Source organism: Macaca mulatta, chromosome 19 (genome assembly GCF_049350105.2).
Source record: "Macaca mulatta isolate MMU2019108-1 chromosome 19, T2T-MMU8v2.0, whole genome shotgun sequence".
Classification (NCBI taxonomy): Eukaryota; Metazoa; Chordata; class Mammalia; order Primates; family Cercopithecidae; genus Macaca; species Macaca mulatta.
The window spans coordinates 14,379,462-14,392,017 of NC_133424.1; the positions used below are offsets into that span (position 1 = coordinate 14,379,462).

General features: G+C 54.0%; 1 protein-coding gene across 3 annotated transcripts in view; it reads left to right on the forward strand.

Annotated features, from left to right (window-relative positions):
• Positions 1–12,556, forward strand: part of ZSWIM4 (zinc finger SWIM-type containing 4) — a 37,940-nt gene continuing 25,384 nt past the window's right edge. For 2 of the 3 annotated variants that reach the window (XM_015123097.3, XM_077977544.1), the window contains exons 1-3: positions 1–409; positions 5,158–5,359; positions 8,875–9,231. In XM_015123097.3, the coding sequence (XP_014978583.2) occupies positions 257–409; positions 5,158–5,359; positions 8,875–9,231 (712 nt within the window). In that variant the 5' untranslated portion in view covers positions 1–256. The remainder of the gene's footprint in view (positions 410–5,157; positions 5,360–8,874; positions 9,232–12,556) is intronic. The other variant, XM_077977543.1, reaches the window with a different exon arrangement.

A 12,556-nucleotide genomic window follows, 5' to 3' on the forward strand; every position in this document is an offset into this window, starting at 1 on the left:
GGCGGGGGCGGGACGACGGCGGAGCTAAAGCGGCGGCCGAAGCAGCTTCATTGTTGTGAAGAGTCTTAAAGGGGCCGCATCACCCGGCCGGCCCGGCGCGGGTCGGGGGTGGGTGCGGCTGGGGTCCCGGGGCGGCCAAGAGCAGAGGACGGACGGAAAGGCGGGCAGGGGGCGCGGGAGCCGACGAAGCGGAACGGGCATCGGACCGACCCCCCCCAGAGAGGCCCCGCCCCGGCCCTGGCCCCGGCCCGGCCGGATGGAACCCCCCGCGGCCAAGCGGAGCCGGGGCTGCCCCGTGGAACCCGACGAGCGCGATGCTGGGGCTGGGGCCGCGCGTGGCCAGGGCCGGCCCGAGGCGCTGCTGGACCTCAGCGCCAAGCGGGTAGCCGAGAGCTGGGCCTTCGAGCAGGTGACCGCGGGGGAAGGGGGCGGGGGCAGGGACAGGGACGCACCCCCAACGCCTTCCCTACCTGTCTTCTCCTCCCCGATCCCCAGACTCCAGAGCTACCCCAATCAGAGACACCCCCTTAGATTCCACCCCCAGGACCCTTAACCCTGCCCGGAAATACCCCTTCATCCTCCTATTTCTGTCCTTCAAACCCAGTAACCCATCCCCATCCCTTCTCTGCCATCTCTGCCCCTCAACGCCCCAGATCCCAAGTCAGGACACTTCCTTCTTCTCCTACCAACCCCAGATGTCTGAGATCCGGCCCCCATGGTCCGCCTACAACGCCAGGCACCCCTCTTTTCCCACCTCATCCCCCAATGGTACCCCTCTTTTCCTACCGCATATTTGTTCTCCAATCAGGGCACCCCATTCAGTCTTCAGCCCCCCGCTTGGGGACACCCTGTCTCCCTCCATCATAGCCCCTAGAGACACACTACCCCATTCCTGCTCTCCAGCTCCCTATCCTACACCCCAAGTAAATAACTCCCCCATCTCTCCAGATTCCAGCTCAAGACACCCCTTTTTTCCCCATTCATTCCTGCCCTCAGGCCTCCAGATTCCACCTGTTCCTTGGGGACCCCTCTCTACTCCTCCAGATTCCTCTCTCAGGGCTGCCCAGCTTCTGGCTTGCAGCAGGGATTACTCAAGTGCCAGGGTCCCTCCTCCTCCCCCACTCATCCTCCCTATCCTATCCTATCCCTTCCCAGAGGAAAACAGCAGGGGCGGAGCCTGGGTGGTGGTCCCGGGACAGGTGCACCTAGAACCTCTCTTCTTTGGCTTCTGGGGGCACTGCCAGAATGTCCCAGAGCTGGGGGCCCTTTAAGTCCCCTTTTTCAGCTTCAGTGTGGGCCCCCAAGGAGCTGGAGACATGGCCCAGACCTGAACAGGAAGCACACACGGGCTCTATCCTCTGTCCAGCTTCAGAGGGCGTTCTTTCCTGCCCGGTCTCTCTGGAGTTAGGAAGTCGGCCTGGACAGATGGGTTTGGGCCAAGTGTGGACGGGCAGGCTCTGATTCATGGACTGGAAAATCCCTCCTTAGTCATCTGCCAACTGTCCCTGAGGCCTGGGCTGGTCATTGCCTCTCCCACTTCCCCTAGAAACCCAGGTGGGAGTGGGGGCTAAGGAGGTCCGCTGCCCCTTCATTGCATGTAAGACACACAGAATAATCTGAAAACCATCTCCAAGTCTCCCACAAACCTGCCCTGGCCAAGCCGAGCCCACAGAAGCTCATGGAATCCTCTGCAACCCTTTGGGAGTTGTTCTCGTTCCCACTTTGAGGAAACTGGGGCACAGAGAAGTTGAGAAACTTGCCCAAGGTCACCCAGCCAGGGAATAGCAAGTCCAGATTGGAAGGCAGGCTCAGCCAGCTCATTGCATTGCCCAGAGCCCACAGCGGTGGCCAGGACACCCTCTCCCCTCCTGGGGCCCCCTCCCAGGGATGGGGCATGGAAGGGAAACTGAGGAACGACAGAGTCTGTCTTAGGAGTTGAAAGAACTCACAGCTCTGAGACCTTGAACAAGTGAATTCACCCCACTGAGTCTCAGATTCTCCCAGCTATAAAACAAGGTCATGATTTAGTATCAATGCGCCATCAAGGGTGTCCAGTCTTTTAGCTTCCCTAGGCCACACTGGAAGAACCATCGTTGGCCACATATAAAATACACTAACACAATAGCTGACGAGCTTAAAATTTTTTTTTTTTTTTTTTTTTGAGACAGACTCTCAGTCTGTTGCCAAGGCTGGAGTGCAAGTGACACCATCTCGTCTCACTGCAGCCTCCACCTCCTGGGTTCAAGCAATTCTCCCGCTTCAGCCTCCTGAGTACCTGGGACTACAGGTGTGGGCCGCCGTGCCCAGCTAATTTTTGTATGTTTAGTAGAGATGGGGTTTCACCATGTTGGCCAGGCTGGTTTCAAACTCCTGACCTCAAGTGATCTGCCCACCTCAGCCTCCCTCCCAAAGTGCTGGAATTACAGGCATGAGCCACCGCACCCGGCTGTATCTTATAATGTTTTAAGAAAGCTTACGAATTTGTGTTGGCCTGCATTCAAAGCCATCATGGGCCAGGGCCGTGGGACGTGGGTTGGACAAGCTCACACTAGGTGGCTGTGAGAATTTGGAAATTACATACATAAAGCATTCAGCACACTGTGTGCATTCTTTTCTTTCTTTTTTTTTTTTTTTTTTGAGACGCAGTCTCGCTCTGTCGCCCAGGCTGGAGTGCAGTGGCTGGATCTCAGCTCACTGCAAGCTCCGCCTCCCGGGTTTACGCCATTCTCCTGCCTCAGCCTCCCGAGTAGCTGGGACTACAGGCGCCCACCACCTTGCCCGGCTAGTTTTTTGTATTTTTTTTTTTTTTTTAGTAGAGACGGGGTTTCACCATGTTAGCCAGGATGGTCTCGATCTCCTGACCTCGTGATCCGCCCGTCTCGGCCTCCCAAAGTGCTGGGATTACAGGCTTGAGCCACCGCGCCCGGCCTTTTTTTTTTTTTTTTTTGAGGCAGGGTCTTGCTTAGTCACCCAGGCTGGAGCGCGGTGACACAGTCATAACTCACTGCAGCCTCAAACTCCTGGGCTCAAGCAGTCCTCCTGCCTCAGCCTCTTGAGTAGCTGGGATTCCAGACGCGCACTACCACACCTGGCTAATTTTTAATTTTGTGCATGTGTATAGACATGGGGTCTCACTATGTTGCCCACGTTGGTCTGGAATGCCTGAGCTCAAGCGATGCTGCTGCCTCAGCCTCCCAAAGTGCTGAGATTACAGGTGTCCAGTCAAGATGGGCACCTTAATCATTATTATCACTTTTTTCTTTTCTTTTTTGTTTTTTTGAGACGAGTCTCGCTCAGTCGCCCACGCTGGAGTGCAGTGGTGCAATCTCGGCTCACTGCAAGCTCCGCCTCCCGGGTTCGCGCCATTCTTCTGCCTCAGCCTCCCGAGTAGGTGGGACTACAGGCGCCCACCACTACGCCCGGCTAATTTTTTTGTATTTTTAGTAGAGATGGGGTTTCACCGTGTTAGCCAGGATGGTCTCGATCTCCTGACCTCGTGATCCGCCCACCTTGGCCTCCCAAAGTGCTGGGACTACAGGCGTGAGCCACCGTGCCCGGCCTATTCCTTTTTCCTAACTTCTTCCTGCTCCATCAAAGCCTGGTGGATGGGAAGATCTTACACCAGAATCCCAGGACCCTGCAGGTAGGAGGATCCAGGAGAGAAACTGCAAGAAAGTTCCAGAATGCTAACTATGGGCCAGGTGTTATTGTAAGCTCTTTACAACCATAACGCATATTTACTCTCCACAATCCTCAAGAGGTTGGTGCCGTGGACCTCCCCATTTTACACCTGAGAACACTGAGGCCAAGTGACTTCCTGGGGTCACAGTGCTCCTAAATAGCAAAACTAGGATTCAAGCCTGGTTTCTCTCTTTTTTCATTTTTACTTATTTATTTATTTATTTATTTATTTATTTATTCAAGACGGAGTCTCGCTCTGTGGCCCAGACTGGAGTGCAGTGGCACGATCTTGGCTCACTGCAACCTCCACCTCCTGGGTTCAAGTGATTCTCGTGCCTCAGCCTCCCGAGTAGCTGAGATTATAGATGCATGCCACCATGCCTGGCTAATTTTTGTATTTTTGGGTTTCGCCCTGTTGGCCAGGTTGCTCTCCAACTCCTGAGCTCCAGGGCTCCACCTGCCTTGGCCTCTCAAAGTGCTGGAATTGGCCGGGCGCGGTGGCTCAAGCCTGTAATCCCAGCACTTTGGGAGGCCGAGGCGGGCGGATCACGAGGTCAGGAGATCGAGACCATCCTGGCTAACACGGTGAAACCCCGTCTCTACTAAAAATACAAAAAAAAACTAGCCGGGCGCGGTGGCCGGCGCCTGTAGTCCCAGCTACTCCGGAGGCTGAGGCAGGAGAATGGCGTAAACCCGGGAGGCGGAGCTTGCAGTGAGCTGAGATCCGGCCACTGCACTCCAGCCTGGGTGACAGAGCAAGACTCCGTCTCAAAAAAAAAAAAAAAAAAAAAAAAAAAAAACACAGTGCTGGAATTACAGACATGAGCCACTGCCCTGACCTTTTTTTTTTTTGAGAAAGGATCTTGCTCTTTTGCCCAGGCTGGAGTGCAGCTAGTGCAATCATAGCTCACTGCAGCCTCAAACTCATGGCCTCAAGTGACCCTCCTGCCCCACCCTCCCAAGTAGCTGGGATTCCAGACGAATGCCACCATGCCTGGCTACTTTTTTGTGTGTTTTTTTGTTTGTTTGTTTGTTTGTTTTGTTTTTTTAAGAGATGGAGTCTCCCTCTGTCGCCCAGGCTGGAGTGCAGTGGTGGGATCTCAGCTCACTGTAGCCTCTGCCTCCCAGCTTCCAGCGATTTTCCCGCCTCAGCCTCCCGAGTAGCTGGGACTACAGGCGTGCACCACCACACCTGGCTAACTTTTGTATTTTTAATAGAGACAGGGTTTCATCATGTTGGCCGGGCTGGTCTTGAACTCCTGACCTCAGGTTATCTGCCTGCATCAGCATCCCAAAGTGCTGGGATTACAGGCGTGAGCCATCGTCCCGGCCAGTTTTTTTGTAAACACGGGAGCCTCTCTATGTTGCCCAGGCTGGTCTCGAACTCCTGGCCTCAAGCAATCCTCCCACCTCAGCTTCCCAAAGCGCTGAGATTACATCAACCCCAGGCTCCTAACCCAGTGGCCCTTCCTACAGGTGGAGGAGCGGTTCTCCCGGGTGCCTGAGCCGGTCCAGAAGCGCATCGTGTTTTGGTCGTTTCCACGCAGTGAACGGGAAATATGTATGTACTCGTCGCTGGGTTACCCGCCCCCAGAGGGCGAGCACGACGCCCGGGTGCCCTTTACCCGCGGGCTGCACCTGCTCCAGAGCGGGGCCGTGGACCGCGTGTTGCAAGTGGGTGAGTCTTTGTCCCCCGCTCCTGCCAGGGAGGACAGGAGGTCCATACCAGGCCTGGAAATGGGGGAGCTGGAGGGAGGCCTGGGGCCAGGGGATGCGAGGTTACAGACCTCAGGCTTCGAGGCCCAGGTAGGATTGTACAAGATTTTTTTTTTTTTGAGATGGTCTCGCTCTGTTGCCTAGGCTGGAGTGCAGTGATGCGATCTTGGCTTACTGCAACCTCTGCCTCCCAGCTTCAAACGATTCTCCTGCCTCATCCTCCTGAGTAGCTGGGATTACAGGGGTGCACCCCCACACCCGGCTAAGTTTTGTATTTTTAGTAGAGACGGGGTTTCACCATGTTTGCCAGGCTGGACTCGAACTCCTGACCTTGTGATTCGCCTGCATCGGCCTCCCAAAGTGTTGGGATTACAGGCATGAGCCACCACGCCCAGCCTGTACAAGATATTTTGAGCAAAAGCTCAAGGATCACCCTAGAACCCAGACAGCAGGGTTTAGACAAGGGGGTAGGGGAGAAGATGGTGAACCAGAAATCAGGGGAGGGGAGATCCCAGAACTTAGGCAGCAGAGCCCATGTAAAGGAGGGGTGAGGGCAGATGTGGTGGTTCACACCTGTGATCTCAATACTTTGGGAGGCCAAGGCAAGAAGATGGCTTGAGGCCGAGAGTTCAAGACCAGCCTGGGCAACACAGTGAGACCTTGTCTGCCCAAAAAAAAATCAAAAAATGAGCTGGGTATGGTGGCGGGTGCTTGTGGTCACATCTACATGGGAGGCCAAGGCAAGAGGATCACTTTTGCCCGAGAGTTCGAGTCTGCAATAAGCTCTGATTGTACCACTGTACTCCAGCCTGGGTTACAGGGTGAGACCCTGTCTCAAAGAGAAAAAAGAAAAAAAAAAAAAAGGAAGATGGGTGAGGGCACTCTACGGATGAGGATAGAGGTTGAGACACGGTGGTGAAGGTGCCAGACCTCAGGCTTCAGGCCCAGATGGGGTCGGGTTCGGGATTATGAGCTGAAGGTAGAAAGTGCTTCTAGAGTCCTAGACCTCAGGCTGCTGAGCTGGGGAACGGGGAATGAAGTAGTGAGATGGGGAGAAGAGCAGGTCCCAGGTAAGGATCAGAGGAGCAGCTGTCAGCCAGAAGTGAGAGGAGGCTCCAGACCTCGGGCTGAGAGCAGTGATGCTTTGGGTCAGGGCTTTAGAGCCAGAGGTAAGAATGATCCTAGACCTCAGGCAGCGGGGCCCAGGTGGGAGTTGGACACAAAGCTTTAGAGCCAGAGGTGAGAGTCTTAGACCTCAGGCAGAGAGGTTGGGATTTCAAAGGATTAGAGCTACTTTTGGGCAATGGTCTTAGACCTAAGGCGACAGGGCTGAGGTGGGAATATAGAGTAGAAGTTTAGAGTTCTTTTTTTTTTTTTCAAGATGGAGTCTCGCTCTGTTGCCTAGGCTGGAGTGCAGTGGCACAATCTCAGCTCGCTGCAACCTCGCCTCCCGGGTTCAAGCGGTTCTCCTGCTTCAGCCTCCCGAGTAGCTGGGACTACAGGCATCTGCCATCGTGCCTGGCTAATTTTTGTATTTTTGTAGAGATGGAGTTTCACCATGTTGGCCAGGCTGGCCTTGAACTTCTGACCTCAGGTGATCCACCCACCTCAGCCTCCCAAAGTGCGGGGATTACAGGTGTGAGCCACCATGCCTGGCCTAGAATTTTTTTTTTTTTTAAGAGATAGGGTCTCAGCCGGGCACCATGGCTCACACCTGTAATTCCAGCACTTTGTGGGGCCTAGGCGGGTGGATCACCTGAGGTCAGGAGTTCAAGACCAGCCTGGCCAACATGGTAAAACCCCATTTCTACTAAAAATACGAAAATTAGCCAGGTGTGGTGGTGCGTGCCTGTAATCCCAGCTACTTGAGAGGCTGAGGCAGGAGAATCAGTTGAACCTGGGAGGCAGAGGTTGCAGTGAGCCAAGATCACGCCATTGCACTCCAACCTGGGCAAAAGAGAGAGACTCTGTCTCAAAAGGAAAAAAAAAAAAAGAGGTAGGGTCTCACTCTGTTGCCTAGACTGGAGTGCAGTGGTGTGATAATAGCTGACTGCAGCCACAAACATCTGAGCTCCAGTGATCCTCCCACCTCAGCCTCCTGAGTAGTTGGGACCACAGGCATAGACCACCACACTCGACTAGTTTTTAAGTTTTTTGTAGAGACCTGGACTCACTCTGTTGTCCAGGCTGGTCTCCAACTCCTGGGTTCAAGAGATCCTCTTGCCACAGCCTCCCAAAGTACTGGGATTACAGGCGTGCCCCACCATGCCCGGCCAAGTAGCAGTTTAGGATCAGCTGTGAGGGGTGGGCTCAGACCTCAAGCTAAGAAAACAGAAGGGCTGCAGAGACTGGGGGAGATGTAATGAGAACAGTGGAAGGGCCTTAGACCTCAGGCAGCTGGACTCAGAACGGGACCAATAGAGGCTGAGCCAGAAAACAAGTGAGGCCTGGGACTCCAGATCTCCGGCGGCAGCAGGCCATTTCTCCCAGCTGGAGGCCGAGGCTGGGCTGAGATGACCCTCCGTGGGCTCTGACTTGGAGCCGCTTTGCTGGGACGTGGTCCGGCTGACCACAGGCTCTTTGCCACCTCCAGCTGGTTTGAGGAAACCATCTCCCTGCATGACCCAGGCTGGGCCTCAGCTGCCGAACCAGCCAGATGAGCCTGGCACCTGGGCTGCCCAGGGAGGGGCAGGGGAAGTGAAGGGGAGACCTGGTCCCTGGCTTACTTCATCAGCCCCTTGCCCCGAACGCCATAGGCCTTTGGCATCGTCTTAGGAAACTGAGGGGCTCCTGAAGCCCTGGCCGTATTCATTGTAACCCAGGGATTCAGAAAACCACCTTCAATGACGTGGCTATGATACTGTTATTCATAATTAAAAGCAAGTGTTGGGCTGGGCTTGGGGGCTCACGCCTGTAATCCCAACACTGTGGGAGGCCGAGGCAGGCAGATCACTAGGTCAGGAGTTCAAGACCAACCTGACCAACATGGCAAAACCCCATCTCTACTAAAAATACAAAAATTAGCCGGGCATGGTGGCACATGCCTGTAATCCCAGCTACTGAGGAGGCTGAGGCAGGAGAATCACTTGAACCTGGGAGGTGGAGGTTGCGGTGAGCCGAGTTTGTGCCATTGCACTCCAGCCTGGGCAACAAGAGCAAAACTCTGTCTCAGAAAAGAAAAAAAAAATTAGCCTGGCATGGTGTTGTGCGTCTGTAATCCCAGTTACTCGGGAGGCTGAAGCAGGAGAATCACTTGAACCTGGGAGGCAGAGGTTGCAGTGAGCCCAGGTTGCAGCACTGCACTCCAGCCTGAGCCACAGAGCGAGACTTTGTCTCAAAAAAAAAAAGCCAAGAGAGTGAAGTGACTTGCACTAGTGAAGTGACTTGGCTGGGCTTTGCAACTGGGTCTTGCTGTGCGTCACAAACACCGCCTGTCTCTGGGATGACACAGATGGGACGGTTTGGCTTTGATCTTAGGATTCCATTTGAGTGGAAACATCCGCGAGCCGGGGGGTCCTGGAGAGCCCGAGCGCCTCTACCACGTCTCCATCAGCTTTGATCGCTGCAAGATCACGTCGGTGAGCTGCGGCTGTGACAACCGCGACCTCTTCTACTGTGCCCACGTCGTGGCCCTGTCCCTGTACCGCATTCGGCACGCCCGCCAGGTGGAGCTACGGCTGCCCATCTCCGAGACGCTCTCCCAGATGAACCGGGACCAGCTGCAGAAGTTCGTGCAATACCTCATCAGCGCCCACCACACTGAGGTGCTGCCCACCGCTCAGCGCTTGGCTGATGAGATCCTCCTGCTGGGCTCTGAGATCAACTTGGTGCATGGTAAGGGCACCCCGGGGGTCTGGTGGGGAGAGGATGCCCAAGCGCACAGCCACGCCACTTGCTGTGTGCCCAGCACTGGTCACTTACTGACAGGAAGTTGTGGGGGCGGGGGGCGGAAAACGCGCCATGGCCTGCATCATCTGAGGTCATCCACCTGGTGAGTGGCAGATCCCAGATATCATCTGGCCACAGGACTGATGAGTAGTTGCAAATCAGCCTATGGGCGGAGGGCGAGGGCAGGAGGGGAGAGCCTGTGTTAGAGGGCAAGTGGGAGGTCCAGCCCCAGGGCTGGGGGTGTCAATCGATGGAGCATCCTGGGTGTGGGAGGAGAGGAGGGGGACGTGAGGGGAATGTGGGACATTTGTGGGTGTCAGAGGCAATATGGGTGAGGGGATACACCAGGAGGTGTGGTGAGGGCTGAGATGGTTTGGGGGGGTTCTGAGGGGCTTAGGCTGCCTAGCTAGGATGGGGAAGATGAGTAGAAGGTGGAGGCATGGATGGATGATGGAGGGAGGTGCTGGGTGGGCACAGAAAGTGTTCATGATTGGCCGGGCACAGGGGCTCACACCTGTAATCCCAGCACTTTGGGAGGCCGAGGTGGGCGAATCAGTTGAGGTCAGGAGTTCGAGACCAGCCTGGACAACATGGCAAAACCCCATCTCTACCAAAATACAAAAATTAGCCAGGCGTGGTGGCGGGTGCCTGTAGTCCCAGCCGCTCAGGAGGCTGAGGTGGGAGAATTGCTTGAACCCGGGAGGCGGAGGTTGCAGTGAGCTGAGATCATGCCACTACACTCCAGCCTGGGAGATAAAGTGAGACCCTGTCTCCAAAAAGAAAAAAGTGTTCATGATCAGGCGCTGGGGACAGCCGATGGTGTGGAAAAACGAATGGGTGGGTGCGGGATTTTTTTTTTTTTTTTTTTTTTTTGAGATCGAGTCTTCCTCTGTCACCCAAGCTGGAGTGCAGTAGTGCAGTCTCAGCTCGCTGCAACCTCTGCCTCCTGGGTTCAAACAATTCTCCTGCCTCAGCCTCCCGAGTAGCTGGGATTACAGACACACACCATGATGCCCGGCTAATTTTTGTATTTTTGTAGAGATGGGGGTTTCACCGTGTTGGCCAGGCTGGTCTTGAACTCCTGACCTCAGGTGATCCACCTGCCTCAGCCTCCCAAAGTCCTGGGATTACAGGCGTGAGCCACCATGCCTGGCCTGGACGGGATATTAAGAATGCCGAGGCCGGGCGCGGTGGCTCAAGCCTGTAATCCCAGCACTTTGGGAGGCCGAGACGGGTGGATCACGAGGTCAGGAGATCGAGACCATCCTGGCTAACACGGTGAAACCCCATCTCTACTAAAAAATACAAAAAACTAGCCGGGCGAGGTGGCGGGCGCCTGTAGTCCCAGCTACTCAGGAGGCTGAGGCAGGAGAATGGCGTAAACCCGGGAGGTGGAGCTTGCAGTGAGCTGAGATCCGGCCACTGCACCCCAGCCTGGGCGACAGAGCAAGACTCCGTCTCAAAAAAAAAAAAAAAAAAGAATGCCATTAGGTGAATGGGAATTGGAAGCCGAGTATGGTGGCTCATACATATAATCCCAGCATTTTGGGAGGCTGAGGAAGGAGGATCACTTGAGACCAGCAGTTCAAGACCAGCCTGGGCAAAATAGTGAGCTACAAAAAATAAACAGAAGTAGCTGGGTGTGATGGCACATGCACACCTGTAGATACTTGGGAAGCTGAGATGGGAGGATCACGAGCGTGGGAGGTAAAGGCTGCAGTCAGCTATGATCACGCCACTAAAACTCCAACCTGATGACAGACTGAGACCCTGACTAAAAAAAAAAAAAAAAAGAAAAGAAGGGAAGGACGGAATTGATGGTGATTGGAGGTGAGGATAAGTGGTTGGGTGGCGAGGGCTTTGACTAGTGGGCTTAAGGTAGACTGATAGTGGTGGACAGATGAAGTCAGTAAAAGAATGAAAGATCCAATGGGTACATGGATTGGGAGTGAGTTGATGGGTGAATGGAAGGTTCATATATGTGGATCAACATTGTGGGTGGGCCAAGTGGGCAGGCGCTTTGTGTAGGGTGGATAGATGGACGAATGGGATAGTGGGTGTTTTGAGAGGTACATATGAATGGATGGTTTGATAATGAATGGATGGTTTAATGGAAGAATAGAGAGTTAGGGTTAGTTACTGGGTGATAACTAGAGTTAGTTATTGGATGATAGTTATTGGGTGGGGTGGATAGTGTACTTGTGTGAGTCAGTGGACAGATGGGAGGGTGGGTATTCTGAGTGGTTGATTCACGTGGATTGGAAAGCTAAAAGGGGTGAGTGGGCAGATAGATCAATAAGATGAGTAGGTGGGTGGGAATTATGGGTAGGGTGGATGATGGACTGATGGGGTAGGTGGTTGTTTAAGGGGTATGAATATGGGGGACACGGCCAAGTAGATAGAGACTATCATGACTTGGGTGGGGGTGGATGAGCGGGTGGTGTTTCAGGTGAGACAGATGAGTAAACAGATGGGTGGGTGGTGTTTTGAGTGGGATGGGTAAATGAATGGGTGGATGGGTAGATGGATGGATGTGTAGTGTTTCAGGAGAGATAGATAGATTGGATGGATAAGTAAATGGATGAATGAACAAATGGATGACTGAGCTCCTGGTGTTTTGGGCAAGATGGGTGGGTGGGTGGATGGATGGATGGATGGATGGATGGATATTATTACGGGTAAGATAGATGGATGGATGACTCAGTGGATAAATGAGCAAATGGATGAATGAGCTGGTGGTGTTTTGGACAAGATGGATGGATGCATGGATGGATGGATGGATGGATGGATGGATGGATGCATGGATGGATGGATGGATACATGGATGGATGGATGGATGCATGGATGGATGGATGGATGCATGGATGCATGGATGGATGGATGCATGGATGGATGGATGGATGCATGGATGGATGGATGGATGGATGGATGGATGGATGGATGGATGGATGGATAGATGCATGGATGGATGGATGCATGGATGGATGGATGGATACATGGATGGATGGATGGATGGATGGATGGATGCATGCATGGATGGATGGATGGAAGGATGGATGCACAGATGGATGGATGGATGGATGCATGCATGGATGGATGGATGGAAGGATGGATGCACAGATGGATGGATGGATGCACGGATGCATGGATGGATGCACGGATGCATGGATGGATGCACGGATGGATGCACGGATGGATGGATGCATGGATGGATGGATGGATGCATGGATGCATGGATGGATGGATGGATATATGTATGTATGGATGGATG